The sequence below is a fragment of the Aethalodelphis obliquidens genome, unplaced genomic scaffold, assembly GCF_003676395.1.
Source record: "Aethalodelphis obliquidens isolate GAN/ISIS:26980383/991018 unplaced genomic scaffold, ASM367639v1 scaffold51, whole genome shotgun sequence".
NCBI classification, from domain to species: domain Eukaryota; kingdom Metazoa; phylum Chordata; class Mammalia; order Artiodactyla; family Delphinidae; genus Aethalodelphis; species Aethalodelphis obliquidens.
In genome coordinates, this window is record NW_020837995.1 from 8,235,654 (window position 1) to 8,255,434 (window position 19,781).

The 19,781-nt window shown below is 50.8% G+C and overlaps 1 protein-coding gene across 1 annotated transcript; it reads left to right on the forward strand.

Annotated features, from left to right (window-relative positions):
- Window positions 1-11,374: 11,374 nt before the first annotated feature.
- INAFM2 (InaF motif containing 2) lies at window positions 11,375-14,650 on the forward strand. Its single transcript, XM_027083879.1, has one exon. The coding sequence runs from the start codon at window positions 11,978-11,980 to the stop codon at window positions 12,440-12,442; it is 465 nt and encodes a 154-aa protein (XP_026939680.1). The 5' UTR covers window positions 11,375-11,977; the 3' UTR covers window positions 12,443-14,650.
- Window positions 14,651-19,781: the final 5,131 nt, after the last annotated feature.

The following is a 19,781-nucleotide window of genomic DNA, read 5'->3' on the forward strand; positions in this document are numbered from 1 at the left end:
ACCCCTCTGGGGGCCCCTCTGGCATCTCCTGCTCTTCCGATTCCCTTCCTGGGATCAGGTTCCCTCTCTGTCTGTTTGAATGCATTTTGCAAGGGAAATCCCTGTCCCTTCCCAAAGCCCCTGCACCTGTCACCTGCAGCCGGCCCTGCTCCTGTACCCAATTCCTCCCTCTGGTCCACCCTGCAGCCTTCTCTCTACTTTGGGCCTGGAAAAACAATCCCCTCTCTCTCCCTCGGCATGGGGATGGGGTAGGTGGAGGCGCTCTCATTTCACAGGATTGGGGGCGCCACAAGGAAGGCAAGGATTTCAGGGCTCTTTACTCTTTTACCCTTTCTATCTCCGGCTTTGAAGTTTGAGGCTCTGAATCCACAGAATAAAGCCTCACCCATCTTTACCCAGTGATGACACTGCCTGGACCCTGTTCTTGAGACCCCCAACTGTAGCTTCGTCTGTCCTCGCCTGCCCACATCCTGCAAAGCAGCCCTCAGAATGCAAGAAATCCAAGCAGCAAAGGGAGCTGGGAAAACCTTCATCCAACAGGGATATTTTTCTTTTAAAAATACATTTAGGGGGCTTCCCTGGTGGCGCAGTGGTTGAGAATCTGCCTGCCAATGCAGGGGACATGGGTTCAAGCCCTGGTCTGGGAAGGTCCCACATGCCGCGGAGCAACTAGGCCCGTGAGCCACACTACTGAGCCTGTGCATCTGGAGCTTGTGCTCCGCAACAAGAGAGGCCCGTGCACGGCGATGAAGAGTGGCCCCCGCTCGCCGCAACTAGAGAAAGCCCTCGCACAGAAATGAAGACCCAACACAGCCAAAAATAAATAAATAAAATTAAAAAAAAAAAAAATACATTTAGGTTTTTTTAAATGTGAATTGACAAAAATATTGTGTAAATAATGGTAGACTGGATACAGAGAAAATCAGAGAGATCACATGAACACACAGTTTGGGAGACTGGCTCCTGGGCTGAGCTGAAAAGAGGGCGCCTCAGACAGTCTGCCAATCTCATCCCCCCCCCCCCCACCCCCGAGGCAGAAGGTGAAGGGCGAGGATGCCCCCTGCTGGGCGCACTGGAGAGCACGTGCCTCCTGGGGAAAGGCTGGGAACCCCGAAGGCAGACCCTTAGGGAAGTTGCCGCTGGGTCTGGATCAGTTGTGAAGATGGGTATGCTGGAGAGTTTGGCATGTCCGAGCTTTGGGCCAAGAAGGTCGTGCTGTCTCCCAGGGAGATACTGGTGGCCTGGAGCCCTGGGGGCAGGTCCCGAAGTCACTTGCTCACTTGGCACCTCTTGCTTTTTGGTTTCTCAACCTGTTCATCAGAGAAGTTTAGCGGTGGAAGTTGAACTCAGATCTTTGGGTGGCCCAGTTACCAGACAAACAAGAGAGTCAAATGAGGTGGGTTTCTTACCTGATGCCAGCAGTGGGGTTCAGAAGCCCGGAGGCCTGTTGAGTGTCTTAGGCCAGTGGCTAGTTTACTTCTGGAATGAAGATTGGCTCAGATGTTGCATCCTCAAAGATCTGTTTCCTAGTCGGGCACAGGGAGCCAGGCTGGGCTCACTACTCTATGAACCCAGCCACTTATTAGCTGGTTTATCTTGTAACGGTCCCGTGCCTCAACTTTCTTACCTGTAAGATGGGGATAATTATGCCTCACAGGACTCTATAAGAATTAAATAATATAATGGATGTAAAGTACTTAATACCCAGCCTGCACATGAGCTCAATATTATTATTACTTGTTAGCAGACGCTGACAGGAGAAAAGCAGTTTCTTATTACTTCCTCCTCGGTGTATATTGCTATTCTTTCCACAACTATCTTCACTGACTTGCTCTTTGGGTTTTTTGTGGGGTTTTTTCCAGCAGTTTGTGTGGATCAGGGCCTGGACCCACCTTCCCAGGGCAGGCTGAACTAGGGGTGCTCCTGAAGCAGGCTGTCCCCCAAGCAGCCTGAACTCGTGAAGTCACATCACGGGCAAACGCCAACCTCCCACCACCTCCACACCATCACAGCTGATGAGGCGGGCGTGACAGTGAAGACCAGGAGGTGTCCATCAGTCCGGCTGTATGTTCAGCTGCAGCTCCAGATCCAGCCACCCTCTGCATGCTGAGAGCTGAGTGTGAATGCAGGCAAGGACAAGGCTGGGTAGCAGGTGCTGAGGCTGTAATCCCTTCGGGGAAAAGGACAGGCGATCAAGAGTTCTCTGCAGAAACCCAGGAGGAAGACGTTGCCTGTCCTCCCATGCCAACCCCTCCTAGAATCATAGAAGGAACCATCCTGGACTTAGAAGTGGAAAAGAATCAGTCCCATATGTGTTTCCCTTTGAAGTATCATTTTGGATCAAACTTACCTGGAGGTGTAACTAGGGGAACACTGGATCCGTCCTCAAGAGACCTAGAATTTACTCTCAACCAGAGCAAAGTTTAGCTGTGAGATCTTGGCAAGTTACCTGAGCTCCCTGAGCTGTTAAGTTTTTGATCATTTCCGAGATTCCTTCCAGCTCTAAAAATCTCTGTCCCATCAGAAGGACCAGCCTTGTCACTTTCTCTGAGAGATGACAAACCTAGAGATGAGAGCTGAAGATGGCAGGAAAAGGATCGGCTCTTCCCCCTACCGGGTGTTCTTGGACACATTACTCGTCTTCTCTGCCTCTGTTTATCTGTCTGTGAAATGGACCCATTTTCATAAGTGTGATGGAAATAAGTTAGACAACATCCTTCTCCAGGTGGGCATGGTGCATTGCACATAAGGAGTGCCCTCAGAATTGATTGATCGCTTCCCTCCTCACTCCCGTCCTGGTCCATCTGTTTATCAGGACCTGGGCAAAGCCACAGTGAACCGGCCCCTCAACTTTGTGAATAGCAGGAAGCCAGTGAGGATAGGGGAGGTGTTGAGAGACAGACTCAGGATCCCAAAACATCCTAACCTGCTGGAGCAACAGCCTGAACTTCACAAGGTAAAATGAACAGGGCTTAACTGAGAGATCCGGGCTTGGCTCCAAGGCACTGACTGTACAAGGACAGGGTGGGGAAGTAGCGGCTTAGCAGAAGCATGTGTGAATAAAACTGAGGGTTTTCACCGACATCCAGCTTCATATGAGTCAAACGAGAAGGCTGCCAAAGAAACGGACAGACTCCTAGGCTGCTGAATTAAAGCGGAGTACTGAGCCCAGTGACTGTCCATCTTGATATCAATCAGAATCGCCTGGGAAGCTCTGGTAACACTGGATGCTCCTTGCTGTTCCCAGACCCTCTGATTCAGGACCTGGGATGGGTGGGTGGGGAGAGGGGAAGGAAGTGAGGTGTTTGGATTTCCAAAGAGCTTCAGTCTTGGTTCCAGTGTGCAGCCAGGGCTCTAGAACCAAGGAGGAGTCAGTCGCATTCTCATTCTTGGCGTGTCAGACCACATCTAATGCACTCGGGGACTTCGGTCTCGGTGGCTTTATCTTGGGGAAACGCACAAGCTGGAGGGCATTTGGTGGAAGGTGGCCAGGATGTAGGATGCACCTGACATTCTGTGAGGACTGGTGGAGGGAACCACAGCATGGACATAAAGGTGGTCCGGCGGTCCACCTTCAAATGGATGAGACTTGTTCACGTGGGTCCTAAAGGTTGGAATCTTAGGTGACTGAGGTGACTGTCTTAGGTCAGGTTTCTCATGAAACGTTATGAAACAGAGATTTGCTTCTTGTGGGAAGTTTATTGGGAAGTGCTCTCAGAAACAACACATCTGAGGGAGTGAAGGAATCAAGACTGAGCAGAGGAAGAAATTGATCAAGGATGCAGTCACAACAAAGGACGCCTCCACAGGGAGCTCGGGGGTTGGGATGACACTTCAGAGCTGCCCCAACTGAAGTTGAACGCCCCACCCCCACCCGGCAACATTGACTAGGCAGATTATCCCTCATGAAGTCAGGCAAGGCAGCTCCCTTTGAAAGCTGACGGAAATGCCCAGGGAGAGACTCAGCTGTGAGCGTTCAGCAGCCAATACTCCTAGCAACTTGGGGATAAGCTTCTTGGTCCCAGAGGCAGGATCTGGGTGGTGCACCATAGCAACCATGACAGTACCCCCTTTGCACAGCCTGGAACTCTTTGCATCATATGGTAAGCACCCTCTGCCTGGGAATAGCCCCTCCAGAATTCTAGTGATTGTTTCCTCTGAGAAACTTATAGGAAGGTAAGTAGGTTGAACTTAGCCCTCACTACTGAAGCTTGTCTTGGTGTCACACTGATATTCAGCATCCCTCCATTACCCATTCTAGATTCTCTTTACCTTCAGCTTATACCTCTCCTGGTCTAGGTGGCTTACCTGGTGGGGTGACTCAGATCCTCATTCCCCAAGGAGTCTGAGCTCCTAACCACCATGCCCTTTTCAAGCCATGCTGCTGAATTTGTCCACTTACTATCAAAATTGGGCAAGGGAGTACCAAGAGACACCCTAGAGGATCGCCTGGGTGCCAAACATCTTCTTCCCTGACCCCATTATATAGCAGCAGCCCTATCTCTTCCCAAGGATCAGGGTCAAGTACCCCTGGCAGGAAGCGACTCTTTTTTTTTTTTTTTTTTTTTTTTTGCCTGCTGGTGTCTTGGTACAAGGAATCTAAAAGGCAGGAAGCAGCCACACTTAAAGTTGATGGGATCCTTTTTCTGTGCCCTCGTGGAAGTGTTCCACCTCTGGGAACTAGATTCTCTAAACCCAGAGATCCTAGAACTGTAGGAATAGGAACCATGAGTTCCCCCCAGAGGATCACTGGGAGAGATGGTGAGTGGGGTTATTCCTACTTCAACCCCTTGTTTATTAGGCTTTTATATTCTACCTGTTGGTCCATAGCACCATATTATAGTTATTGAATAGGGTACATACTTCATCCTGGAGCACGGTGTCCCATCATCTCTAAAACAGTGCTTCAGCTGCACCTTTGAAAGGCTTTTCTTTCACTCTATCAGCTCTATTCACCAGTGGATAGCGATGAATGTGATAGGCCCAGAAGATTCTACGACCGTGTGCCCATTCTTTTGCTGTAAAGTGGGACTTTGGGTCTGACGTAATGTTATGTGAGATCCCATATCTGTGAATCAAACACTCTTTAAGCTCTCAGAGAGTGGTGCTGGTTGAGGCCTTTAGCAGGAAAGAAAAAGCCGTCCAGAATACATGCTGATTCAAGTCAAGATGAATCATCGAGCCTTCCCGATTAGAACAGGTGCAATGTAGTCACCTTGTTACCAAGTACCATCAGATGTTGGTAGGTTGGAGATTTGGCAGCCTTGGTGAGCGGGAGCCCATTCTGCCGGGTGCACCCCTGCCGCCATACACTATATGCCTATGTGTAGCCTCCATCTGTGGCAACATGACCACTTTTCCATGTGCCAGTTGGGCCAGCACAAGTGGTAGATGACAGAGGCTGGCTAATGTCAACTGGCCAAGTCATTCTATCTACGTGGCCATTTAGCCTCTCCTCCATGGTGGATGCTCTCGGGTGGACATTAACATGCAATGTATAGATCTTCACACTTTGTATCCACTCCCGTAGATACATCCACGTGCCTCTTCTTCTTCCCAATTTCCCACTGTTTCCCTTTCTAGGCCTCTAACCAACTCATCAAGCCGTTTTCTACAGCCCATGAGCCTGTACATATTTTTTATGTAGGGCCACTCGACCAGGCAGCCATGATGATGAGTCAGGTCTCCAGATATCAGTGTCAACTCAGACACGGCATGACCTTAAAATGTTTGGCTATTCCACTTTCCCCACTGTACAGTTACCCAAGTAAATGGCCATAGGTCCCTTTGGGGAAGGAGTAGAAAATCATTACTGTATTGCCATAGTATTACGGAAGCCTTCCTCCTGGAGACCCAACCTCTCCTTCAGTCAAAGGGTTCTGGATCTGCCACTTGCCAATGCAGGGGACACGGGTTTGAGCCCTGGTCCGGGAAGATTCCACATGCCGCGGAGCAACTAAGCCCGTGCACCACAACTACTGAGCCTGTGCTCTACAGCCCATGAGCCACAACTACTGAGCCTGCGTGCCACAACTGCTGAAGCCCATGTGCCTAGAGCCCGTGCTCCACAGCAAGAGAAGCCACCATAATGAGAAGCCAGCGCACCGCAATGAAGAGTAGCCCCCGGGGCTTCCCTGGTGGCGCAGTGGTTGAGAGTCCGCCTGCTGATGCAGGGGACACAGGTTCGTGCCCCGGTCCGAGAAGATCCCACATGCCGCGGAGCGGCTGGGCCCGTGAGCCATGGCTGCTGAGCCTGCGCGTCCTGAGCCTGTGCTCCGCAACGGGAGAGGCCACAACAGTGAGAGGCCCGCGTACCGCAAAAAAAAAAAGAGTAGCCCCCACTCGCTGCAACTAGAGAAAGCTCATGCACAGCAATAAAGACCCAACGCAGCCAAAAATACATAAAAATAAAGTAAGTAAATTAAAAAAAAAAAGTGTTCTAGATCTGAAAATTGAGTCAGGTCTGGAAACCAGACAAGGTATCGTGACTTTTTATTTGAGCAACTGTCACCAACCTCCTGATCTTTCATTCCTGATTTCTTTTCATTGTACAGCTCAGCAATTCTGTGTGTGGTCTGCAGATCGCTGGGGGGCCCTGAGACCATTTCAGGTATTTCACAATGTCAAATCTTTGCATAATAATACTAAGACATTATATGCCTTTTAAACTGTGTTGACATTTGCACTGATGGTGCAAACACAATGTTGGATAAAATTTCTGGCACCTTATCAAACCAAGGCAGTGGCACTAAACTGTTCTGGTAGTTCATTGTAAAAAAAGAAGGAAGGAAAAAGAAAAAAGAAAGACAGGACAGAGGGAGGGAGGAAAGGGGAAGGCAGGAAGGCAGGAAGGCAGGAAGGCAGGAAGGCAGGAAGGTAGGAAGGAAGGAAGGAACAAAGGGAGGAAGGGAGGGAGGAAGAAAGGGAGGAGTCAGTTTCACTTAAGAATGTCCTTAATGAATTTAACAAAATTTAAAATTTGTTAAATTTTATTAAATCATAACCCTTAAAAACATGTCCTTTTAATATTCTCTGTAATTAATTAGAAAGTACCGTACTGCACCCAGAAATATAATGGTTCTCTCAAGAAAAAGCAATTGTGCAATTGAGTATGAGCTAAACTAGCCATTTTTTTCACTCGACAAAATAACTGACAGGTAAACTATGGTCATTCAGACTTGGTTATCTGGCAGGTATTTTCTCAGATTCAAACCAAGTAGGCCTGTGACTTTGAGGAAAGCAACTGATAGTATTTTTTGCCAATGATACAATTTGAGCTTTCAAATGAAAATTAGAATTTTAGGAAACTTGTATGCACTATCATGAACTTGACAGATTCCCAATACTTAAAACTTTTCCTGATGATACTAACAAATATGATTTTTAGTATTGTATAATGAATTGTATCAATATTTGAAAGATCTGTATAATTCAATGAACCAATATTTTCCAAATGACCAAAGGATGTTACAAAATCATGCATAGGTAGAAGAGCTGTTCAGAATGCAAGGTAGATCAATAGATTTTAATATGATTGAGTACAAAAAGTTCACTGACATAGTTTCATATTCTACATTACAACTACCATTTAAGAAAATACTCCTTGTTGAATTTTGGTGTAGTATCAAAGGAAAATGCCCACAGTTAGCTGAAAAGTCTATTAAAATGCTCCTCTCTTTTCCAACTGTTAATACATATATTCATGAGGCTGGATTTTCTTCACATATTTTAACCAAAACAACATATTGCCACCCAAAGCAGATATGAGGATCCAGCTGTTGTCTATAAAGCCACATTTAAGTGACTTGCGAAAATGTGAAAAAAAAGGCACTCTTCCCACTAATTTGCCCCAGAGGTGCTATGACCTTTTAACCATCTGCATAGCTCTACTGTCAGGACCCTCCCACTGACACTGCGACTTGCTGCTTATTACAATAGTATGCCAATCTCTGGCTTCTATCATTTTGCAGTCCTAACATCCCCATTGCTATTAGGGAGCCAGTTCTGTTTTGGCCTCTTGCTGTCAGCCCTGGCCTGCGTAGGATAGCCAAAACTCAGCTTCTCACCAATGCACTCCTCTTGGCTTTGATAACCAGAGTATCCTCTGGGCCCTCCTGCAGAACTTAAGTGGGTTTCTGATCTTACATAGAATACCCACTAGAGCATGCCCACTTCTCTGAGCGTTTTGAACCCTTCTTCCATCTTCTGCCATGGTACTTCTGGCATTTCCATTTCACTTGGTGAGCCTGTCTCCCAGGATCCTTGTCAGGATGTTAAATCCTGTTTCATGGGAGAGTGTTCCCATATCAATAAACTCCCCCTCATTCAACTTAGTATTCACCTCCCCCTCGATCCAGCCAATACATCCTCTCCTGCTCCTGCCAGTACATACTGGCTACTTCCGCAGCTCCTTGGGGATAGAGCCCTCCTCCTTCCCTAGCAGGAACCCTGCACATCTCTGGCTGGGTTGTGTTGCAACTTGGCCCTATTTATTGGTCTTGTAGGCCAAGAGAGAGTTACAGCTTCCTTTGGAGCCTGAGGGCAATTCTCAGGGACAGTGGCAAGCTGTGAGCCATTAGTAGCCAACATTCCTAGCAGCTGGAGGAATGAGAACCTCCATCCTGAGGGTGATGTGCGTGGTATTCCCAATATCCACTACAGAGACAAAGTTCAGCTCTGCCAGTGAGGCAGAGTAGAACAGGGATCGGTATCTAATGCTCTAGAGTCATAAAGACTTAGGTTTGAATTCCATCTAGCTATGTGACCTTGGGCAAGTTACTGAACTTTTTTTTTTTTTTTTTTTTTTGCGGTACGCGGGCCTCTCACTGTGTGGTCTCTCCCGTTGCGGAGCACAGGCTCCGGACGCACAGCCTCAGCGGCCATGGCTCACGGGCCTAGCCGCTCCGCGGCATGTGGGCACGGACCAGGGCACGAACCCGCGTCCCCTGCATCGGCAGGCGGACTCTCAACCACTGCGCCACGAGGGAAGCCCTACTGAACTTTTTTGAGGCAATTTCTTCATCTCTAAAATGAAGATAAATAGTAACTACCTGATAGATTGTTGTAAGACAAATGAGACAAGGAATGTAAGTGCTTAGCATGGTGCCTAGCACATAATAAAGGTGTGGATGCTGTTACAATTGGTCAGAACTGCTGCTGTTACAATTGGTCAGAACTTTCCCGAAGCCTGAAAGGGCTGCCTTAGGGAGCAGACAATAACGTACACCAACATGGAGGGTCTTTTAGCTAACGCTGGAGAGTGCTCCATAGGGATGCTGTGGGGAAGGTTCTAGGGTCCATGAGGGTATTTACAAAAGAGGACCTTTTGGGCCCATTCTATCCCCAAGCTGCCTTGATTCTCTGCTCTGACTCTGCCTACCCTTAGTCCCGGAGAGGCACTTAGAGAAGCACATTCACTTTCAGGCCACCAGGGGGCCGTTTAGTTGCCTGCAACAGGAATACACTAATGGTTTCTTAATGGCTCAGGCACCAGGGAGAACAGCCTCAATTATATCTGAAAGCATTTTGAGTTCCTAGGGTAAAAGACACTATGTAAATCCAGATAATAAATACGGCTTATTGATGACAGGTTAAAGCATCTGGCACTGTTAAGTTTGGAGAAGAATAGGGTGAGAGGAATTGAATAGGGGCTTCAAGTATATCTATTCTTCAGTATTGAAAAAAGTGACAGGCTGTTTTCCTACTCCGCTGGGAGCCAAGCAAGAAGAAAGAAGTTTAATTTGCAACAGAAGAAATTCAGAGTGCATTCAAGGAAGCAGGTGGAAGGAGGCTTTGGGTTGGCCTCACCTGGAATCTTTTAAGAATAATTCACCTTGGTACAGCTGGTATGATCGGTCCTGCCAGGAAGGCCAGAGAGTAAGGTGGAGAGAGAGTTCAACATCCAGAGGCAATTCAGGGATTTTGACTTAACAGGTCGCCCTGCTAGACAGGCTCTGGCCACCCTGGCAGCAGGTTGGGGAAGGAGTGGTTGTCTTTTCCCCATCAGACTCCAGAAGGCAATAAGCACTCCAAACTTTCAATGTCCTTAAAATCTCTCAGAAAGTAAAAAGGCAGCCTGTTCTTGGAAATAAGCATCCAGTTGGCCATTGCTAGTGGCAGACTCGCACCTGAGCTTCAGGAGTCAGGGGCTGGGCTATGGGCCTGGAGCTCCAGCCCTGATCAACACACTCAGCTCTGGTAGCCACTTGACTTCTGTGCAGTGGGGGAGGCAGGGCAGCAGTGATGGGGTGGGGCTTCTTCATCAGGGGGCATGGTGTCTGGAAGCTAAGAGTTCCTGTGGAGGAGGGGAAATGGAAAAGGCAGAGATGGTCCAGCCCCACAGAGTCTGAAGCCAGGAGTCAGGAGGGGTGGTTCGCCCACAGAACCCAATTAGGACCGACCTAATTGGGCTCTCTCCCCCCCACCAAGGCAGTCTCCCACACCCACTGAGATACCCAGGAGGTCCACACACCCAGCTGTGGGAACACAGGAAGTAGAACTCAAGGAGGAGAGAACCAGAAATTCTAGAAAACCTCATAGACAGGGAATGGGGAGGAGAGAAGCCAAAAGAGAGGAGGGCTGAAGGAGGGGGAAGGCACAGGGTAAGCGGCTACTGAGAGTCCGAGCTTGGAGGAGTTCGTCAGCACCTAAACGAGGGATGACAAGCCTCACTTGGGAAGGATGGCAGGGCAACAGCCGCCCAGGCTCTGAGACCCGGAGAGGATCAGAGAAGGCAAAAGCCCTGTACTGTAAGCCGCTCCACCGGTTCAAGGGCAGCCTCTTGAGTCCATGAATCAAGCCCAAACCCGGGAGTCGGAATCCCCCCAAAGCGGGACCTGGGACCTGTTGCAAACTTCAGGACTAAGGTGGGAGGAGAAACAGCTCAGCACTTGTACTGTCCCGAAAGCTCTGGAAGGTCTGGGCAGCCGACTCGGGGATCTCCGAGGACAGAGAATCGGGAGAGCCTGAAGCACAGGCGGGATCCGGCGGCGGGTGGGGGGTGAGGGCTGGGAAAGGGCGCGACCAGCTGTAACCACAGTGCACGCTCCAGCTTCCTTGGCTGCCTACGCCAGACGACATGGTCCAGACTCGCTAGGTGTAAAGGGGTCTGAAAGCCCCGCCCGGCGGGTACGTGGAACGGGGCGCGAGTCGAGAGCACCAACGTGAAATCACTCCCACTTCTGGGGGTAAACTGAGGCCTGGGGCCTGGGAGCGGAAGCCGTTGTTGCTATACCACCTGTCACTTCGGACAGTCCGGACACAGAGGGGAGGCGCCAGAGTTGACAGCTCTGCGCTCCGACCGCCCCTCCCTGCCCCCATTCCAATTCACCACTCCGCCCCAAACGACGCCGTTCCCCTTTTAAAGAAGCGCCCCGGGCTCCCACCGTCGCCGCGCCAGCCCGTAAGGGGCTGCGGCGACGTTGCCCTTTTAAGAGCCAGCCTCCGTTAACTCTCTCTTAACGGGGCGTCCCGGCGGGGCTCGCGGCGCCCGCCTGCAGACCGCCTCCCCGTGCGGTACTTCCGGACCCCGCCGTCGCCCTTTTAAGAGGCAGCCCCCAGCAGCGCCCTCTCCCGCCCCTTGTTGCCGGCGCGAGAGGCGGGGGAGCCGGGCAGGAGAAGAGAGCGCTGTCCGCGCGGCCACTGGAGACCGGGCGGCCGGCGGCCGGGCAGGCGGCGGCGGCGGCGGATGGGGACTCGGAGCCGGGCGACTGTGGCGGCTGTGGCTGTGGCGGCGGCGGGGAAGCAGCTGACGGGCCGGCGGCGGCGGCGGCGCTGGCGGCGGTGACTGGTCCAGGCCCCGGCGGCGGCTGCAGCGACACGGTGGCGGGCTGCAGGCTGGCGGCGTGAGGAGCGGCGGCGGAGAGCCGAGTGTCCGGGAACCGAGGGCACCGGGCCGCCCCTTGCCCAGTCCTTGCAGGCCGCCAGGCCCCCTCCAGCCGGGGCCGTGGAGCACCGGGGCAAAGGCCGGGGCCCTCCCATGAAGGAGCGCGACGCGGCCCCGGCCGAGCGGGGCAAGCCGGCCACCTACACCGGGGACAAGAAGGCGAAGATGGCGGCCAAGACCAACAAGAAGTGGGTTCGACTCGCCACCGTGTTCGCTTACGTGCTCTCGGTGTCGCTGGCCGCCATCGTGCTCGCCGTCTACTACAGCCTCATCTGGCAGCCGGTGGGCGCCGGGACCTCGGGAGGAGCCGCCGGCCCGCCCCCCGGCGGCTCCAACGCCACCGGCCCGTCCGGGACTTCAGGGGCGGCGGCTGCGGCGGGGCCCAACACCACGGGGTCGTCCCGCCGCGAGGCGCCGCGCGACGCGCCCCCGCTGCAGGCGGCGCGGCCCGTGTCTCCTGAGCCTTCTGCCGACAGACCCCTGGCCGGGCCGCTGGAGCAGCCGCAGGGGGCCGAGGAGGACGAGAAGGAAGCGGCGGCGGCGCCCGGGAGTCGTTGAACCCCTCCGTGCCAGGGGTGGCCGGAAACCATCCTCCCCAAGCCCGGAGGCAGGACTTTGCAGCAGGACCGGGCGGGGAGCCCGCGGGAGTGACCCCCGCGGGAGTGAACGCCTCCCTTCCCCCGACGATCGCGCGCTCGCCGCAGGGGCGAGGGGCCTGAAGTCGGATCTTCAGCCAAGGGACCACGATTCTCCGGGGGTTCGGTGTTTTGTCTTCCTAGGACCGTGCTGCGCCAGCGCCCTGAGCCATAAGGGGGATGGGGGGAGCGGTGGGGAGATCCCAGCACCGAACCCTTCTGCGCCGCTAGCTCTTCGGTATCTTACGTGGAGGGGTGACTCGGGCTTTCCCCCAAGACTCAGGGGAAGGAGGGAGCTGTAGGGGCTCTTCTTTAATAAGCCGAAGCTCTCGCAAGGAGGAGGGCACCAAAAGTAGTGGAGCTCAGGTACGTCAACCTAGTTGCAGTGGCCACAGATGCATTTAATTTATAGATCCCTGTATATAGTTGTTGACATATGCACTAGAAGCTATAATTACATATAAACTACATGTATCCTCCTACACCCTGGGTAGCTACTGACTGATGGATGGGGCTAAGCAAGGGCTATTTGCTGGCCCCCAAAGTGCAGCTAGCCAGAAGGGCACAAACACTTTTTTCATTACCCACTCTTTCCCCTTTTCCCCCTCCTGTTTCAGAAAGATAGATTTATGACACATTAGGGTTAGACAAGACGAAAGTATAATCATTCTTAAACTTGTTGAAAGGACAATGGAAAACCTTTGGAGAAGTAGAAGGAGTTCAGGGAGGGTGGGGAATGTACTGCTCCCCTGCTCTCCTCTTCCCACCTTAGTCACCCCACCTAAGAGGCTTTCTGTTGCAGCCCTAAGTATCTGGATATGGGCCAGAGAAGAAGGAAGGGAAAAAGCAATGCCTCTGTGCTTCACCCCTTGGCCTGCTCACAGAGTTCTTTTAGGAAGAGCAAGCTTTTGTAAGTAGAGTGGCTCACGAGTGTTTTTTTTTTCCCTGCTCTATAAGATCTGGTCTTGTTCCAGTAATCACCTTCACCTTCCCTCTTCCCTGAGCCTGTAGTGACAGTGTAGCCCTGTGATTAGGACGAAATCCGTTGTGAAACCAGAGCTTTGAGCACACCCTCTGGTTATGAGTTGTACTGTGGAACGCAAAAGGCCGAAAGGTGGGCTTCAACCTCAGGATTGTGTTTGGATAGCCAGATAATAGACCAGCCATAGGAAGGTTAAATTGGCTTGTCTTTACCTCTCCTGATAAGCTCTACTTATATGCAGCCTGTACTTTCATTGAGATGAGAAACATCGAGTGAAATGACATATGTAGAGCTAGCTCTGGGGCAGCAAGAATTATACATCCTCAATTTGGATTCCGTTTCCTTCCGCCACTTGCTTTTAGGCAGTTGAGTGTGGGTAGTGACAAGATATCAAACCCTTTCGTGTTTCCTTTTTGGGAAATGAGGCACTTTAAAACAATGACAACAACAACAACTTATCCACCTGAGTCCTGAAACAATTTGTCTCTCCTGTTTTCTGGCTTACACTCCGGTTAGCTCTGATCCAAGTTTACAGGACAGCAGCCTTGCTTTAAGCCATGTCCTGGTGTGGGCAAGGTAATAGCAGCTGAGCTATCATAGCCTATAGGGGCAGGCTGGTTGCACCCCCAAGGTGTCTTGGTTGAAGGAGATTTCTGAGCACTTCGGTCATTAGGAAGCCCTGAGGCCTTTTTAAATTTTTGGTGAGGGCCTGGGGGAAGAAACATAAAATGCCACTTTATAACTTAAATAATAGCCTGTAATTTATATTTACTGTGTGAATTTTTAGTCCTATATTTTAATAATTTGTAAATCGATCTCTTATTCCAAGAATCCTTTGAACTTGCAAGAGAACATCTGGGAGTCCAATCCCCTGTCCCCATCCTGACCCCTGCATTCTGGACTGTTTAATCCACGTTGGGATGGATCAGAGTCTAGAGAAACCACTCGTGGGTCCAGCTGCTGGTCGGTCTCCTGACTCTCTAACGCCTTCACTGGAATTGGGACATTAGCTCCAGCTCTAGCTGTGAGTGTGACCAGAGACATTATTTATAATCCAGCCATTTAAGATATACCTGTACTCAAAAAGTCCTGTATATTTTTTAAAAGTTTTATTTTTCAGGTGAACAAAAATACATTCTAAGAACTCTACGTCAGCCTGTGTAAGTCGATCATTTCTCTTTTCATGCTTCTTGGGGAAGGAGTAGAGGTAATAGTCTAAGGTGTGGTGGACGGGTGGTAATGAATAAGGTGTAAGAGGAAAAAGCAATTGCTCTAACGTTCTCTGTGCCTGATGGTTTGACCAAATAGAAGGGTGGCAGGAATCCATCTTATTCGGGAAGCAATCACGGGGTTGGAAGAACAGTGATATCTAGCTCAGCTACCTTTTGCCAACCTTAAAACGGTTGGGAAAAGTTCTGCCTTTAAAGGACTCTGAGCAGCTGCCCAGCTGAGGGAGCTGAGGGACCAGTAAGCACACAGATTGAGAATTATTATAAACATTGAGCTGGCTGAGAGCTGAGCTGAGGTGAGGGTCAGCCGCCATATAGCATCGCTGTTCTCGCCTTCAAACCACTGGCCCCCAGAAAGCCCAAGAAGTGCTAATACTGGGGGAGACAAGTGGACGTGTCTGCAGTGGTTGGACAGAGCTTTGTCTACAGTGGAGGAGGTGAGAGAGCCACGGGGCAGAGAGAAGGTGTAGGTTGCTTCAAAGGTGAGGCTTTTTCTTCCCTAGAGCAAACAATAAAAGACATGTGGGTGGAAAGCACAAATATAAGGGATTAGTTGTGCTGCAAAATACACAGCAAGCAACTGAGCTCAGCTCATTATTAGACAATGTTGCCCAGTGCGAACCCGAGTGAGAAGCCAGTGTCGGTGGGGCCCCCTGAGGCCTGTACTTCTCAGGAGCTGTTGGGGGGTGGCTGCTGTGCTTTTCCATCACCTTGTGGTCCGCAGGGGAGCATGGAAAAAGTCCACCCTTCTTTTATTTCCCTCTTGAGCCTACACAATGGCTTTCTGTGAGAGGGCTTGGTAAGGCAGAGCAGGAGGGGAGTGAGTTTCCAAAGTTCTTCAAGCCAGCCCCTCCTTTCTGTAGACGGGGACATGTGGCTTCTGCAGTTGCACACGGCTTCACACGTTGGGCACATACAGCAGTGCGTGTGTGCAGCAGGAGCCTGCTGGCCAGTGCGAAGGTCACTGTTCCACCGGAACAGGGCCTGGTGGCAGGGAGCAGCGGTTGGAATAGCCTTATTTTCAAGGGTTAGAAATTAGCTGCAAAATTGTCCATCAGGTTTTGAGCTGGGAAGGAGAGGTCTGGGTAAAGGGGGATTATTTTCCTTTAACTGCTTTGCACTGGGACTACCTGGATCATTTCTAGGTGTTTATGTTAGAAGTGACTGTGTGCGTTTATTTCTCGACAGCCTGCATTTGATGAAATAATCCTCTTTTGAAAGCGTAGTTCTGGAGGGTGAGGGGTGAGGAGTTTGCTAAGCCATTTAGACTGGGCTTGTGTGGGTATCATTTCTTTCCCCCACTGTGCTGAGGAAGTGTTTCTGTGAAGTTTCCGGCATAAGAAATATTTTTCTTCCTAACAGCTCGAGATTTCTACACATATGATACCACAGCTTTGGAATTTTTTCTGTCTACCTTGTTTTTTGGTTTTCACTAGGGAATCCTAAGATAGTGTGTTCTTTCGTTGAGTATTTATATCCTGTTTTGAAATGCTGAGTGGAGAGCATCTACTTGTTTCTACATGTTTCTTTAAGGGGAACTGAAAGGTCAGGTCCCGAGCTTTAGGGCTACCACAGCTATTTAAAAGGGATAATAATTGCCCTCCCCTTCCTGTCTGCAGAGAATGGTGGTATTTCTGGAATTGCAATGCAGTAACAAAAGGGCCACAGCTGTACATTTTGTTGTTCTCCCTGGGTGGAGGGAGGGACCACAGTGGCCTTGCTCGTTTCAGAGGACCAGCACAAAGCTCAGTGCCTGGCGCTGTTGATCACCTGGTTCATCACTGCGTTGGATAGCATTGGCCCTAGAGTCATCGTGGTGTCACTGTCATGATCCACTTGTGTAGCCACAGGCGAGAATCTTGGTTCAGGGAGGTGAATTGCTAGATCACAGCTGCACTGGCCATTCTGGCTGCGGTTTCTTCACTGCCAGGCTGCGGGGCTTGGGCTTGGCCTGCCTGTTCTTGCCAGGCGCCAGGAGTCCACAGCTGTATTCCATGTGGTGCTTCAAGGAGGCAACAGAGAATATGTAACCCATTCATTGTCCCCTTTGTCCTGGCCCTGTGGCCAATTTGAGCTATAAAAATATCTGCTCTATCAACAGTTTTTGGGTCGCATCTGTTTTACTTGCTGACATAACATGTAGGTTTCTGCTGCCAGAAAACCTGTGTTATGCTCTTTGTTCCCTCCAGTAGCTAATTTAAAAATACAAAGACGAAATCTTTTTTTTAACCACACTCCCAGGCTCTACCAGGCTGTCTGTCCTAAGCGCAGAAACAGCCATGGCTCCCAGTGGCACACAGTGTCCTTGAGCCACCTGGTCAGTAAGGAGCACCAGAGCCAAACCAGCTTCCCTGTGCCGCATTCCATTCTATAAACATTTGTTAAGCTGCTCCTATGGGACCAGAAAATTACCATACAGTTCTTGCCCTCAAGGAATTTACAGTCATGCCAACAAGAATCTACCCTTGTTACTTTCCTGTTTCCTTAACTTCAGTAATCTGTTTTTACAATAGCTCATCAGTTAATCAGCAGTAAGATTCTAACCTTCCTTAGAACATTTTCTGTAAACCACTACCATTATTTCAAGAACTATTTATTTATTGCCTACAGTCTATGAAGTGAGCCTCAGAAGTCCCCAAACCAACTTGTCCAAAAAAGCAGTTGCTGGTTACCAAGGATTTCCTTTTACCTCTACCTCTCTCTGCTACCTCCATGTTCAGAGGATGAGTTGAGGTCTCCTCCCACCTTGTCCTGGAGGCCACCTGTCCCTTCAGCTCCCTGCTAGTAGTCTGGGCAGTGCTGAGTCACGGCAGCCAGTCTCTGAGCTGTAGGCAGCTCACATATCACGAGGATCGGGGTTGGGGAGGCAGTGTGCTCTTCGGAGGGACCCCTGAACTGGAAGACAGGCAGCCTACGGACTCAACGATGGCATGGGTTATCGCCCGTGACCTCTCTCTTTCCTCCTAACCAAATGGGAATTCATGAGCGCAAATGGAGCTAATAGGTGTGACAGGGCTTCGAGATCTTGGGAATAAAAGAACAGTATATTCACATGAGGTAATTAATATATTTTCAAGGGAGGGACTGTCCCTTTGGGCAAAAATGATGCATGGAAAGGAATGTGAAGGGGCAGGGAGTAAACATTACACCAGTGCCCAGACCATCAGCATCAGCATGACCTGGGAACTTGTTAGAAACGCCATGTCTGAGGCCCCATCCCATACCGACCGAATGAGAAATTCAGGAGGAGGAGCTCTGCACTGTGTTAACCAGCCTTGCGGGTGTCGGATGCACGCTGGAATGTGAAAAGCACTGGCCCAGCCTTTCCCTCTGATTCAGTAACTTGGGGTTAGGGTATTACGGTTTGAACAGATGGTTATCCAAAGGTGACTTTTGACCCTCTTTCTTGGTTGAAGCCAGCTGCCCTGCTGAGGGAAGAGGAAACACTGTGTCCCTAGAGTTTAAAAAGCCTTCATTGTTGGTTATTCCTTTTTTTTTTTTTCCGGTACGCGGGCCTCTCACTGTTGTGGCCTCTCCCGTTGCGGAGGCTCCGGACGCGCAGGCTCAGCAGCCATGGCTCACGGGCCCAGCCGCTCTGCGGCATGTGGGATCTTCCCGGACCGGGGCACAAACCCATGTCCCCTGCCTCGGCAGGCGGACTCTCAACCACTGCGCCACCAGGGAATCCCCTGCCTCCTTCTTAACAAGCTCTCCTGGGCAAGCTCTCCTGCAACCTTCAAGAATAGTCAACAATGGGGCTTCCCTGGTGGCGCAGTGGTTGAGAGTCCGCCTGCCGATGCAGGGGACACGGGTTCATGCCCCGGTCTGGGAGGATCCCGAATGCCACGGAGCGGCTGGGCCCGTGAGCCATGGCCGTTGGGCCTGCGCGTCCGGAGCCTGTGCTCCGCAACGGGAGAGGCCACAGCGGTGAGAGGCCCGCAAAAAAAAAAAAAAAAAAAAAAGGAGGAGGCAGGCCTGAAAGAGTCCTCCCTCCCCCTCCCACAAAGGTACTGATGTGTTTGCATCACCTCCTGCCTTGGGGCCTGCAGCTCCTCCAGCCAGTCCTTAAAAGGAGCAGTGGGTGCCACATTTGTCCTTTCTGGTGCCAGGTCTGTGCTATTTCACTTCCCCGGCGTCAAGTGGATGCTTAACGGAAGGCCGTGACGTAGGCCGGCAGACTTGCTGAGAGAAAGCAGCCTTGGTCTGTGCCTTACGCGGCTTCTCTCATTGCCTTCCCCAGCCTCGCCTTCTCCCCCTCGGTGGGGCTGTGGTCACCCTGTGTCAGCTCTTCCTCGTAAGCCCTGATATCCCTCACTCAGGAAGAGACGCTTGCGGGGTCTGTGGACACTGATAAATGACTTAAGAGGCAGAAGTGAAGCGGTGCCTTTAGTTTCTCCTATTCCCTTGACCCCCCCCTGATTTAGTCCCCCAAATAAAAAGACATGTCCAAAGTGGGATTTTTTGCCATTTCCTTTTTTCTTTTCAGGGTCCAGTGCCATCTTTCCCTGTTATTCCTGTCCCTGAGGCTAGGGTTTGGGGTGGAGCTGACTGGTGGTCAAACCTTCCAAACTTGGGACTTGTTAGATAGCTGGGGATCCCCTGCTTCCAGGGATCCCCAATTACCCATCTCTTGATTATAAGAAAATACCGGCATGCTGCTCCTTTGGCTGATAAAACTTTGGGAGGCATGGAGCAAACTCCACAAAGGAATTTGTTTCTGGGGAGTGAGTTCCTGAGATTGCTGTGATGTAAACAGAACAAAAGAGGAAACACTCTGAGCTGCAAGAGGCAGTGTGCAAAGTCAGGGGGAAATGCTTAGGATATCCTTGTGATCCAGTGGGTGGATGAGGGCAGAGAACATTCCCTGTAAGAGCAGAGTCACTTCATGATGCTTTTAACTCAACCAGACTACCCCGGGGGATTAAAAGCAGCTCACTGTCCTAGAAGGCTAGGACAATCCATCCCTGTTTCCCTGAGAGTGTATTGACTCCAGTGACCATGAGACTAAAAGAGAAGACGATGGAAAAAATGGAAAACCAAGTAGACAGAGA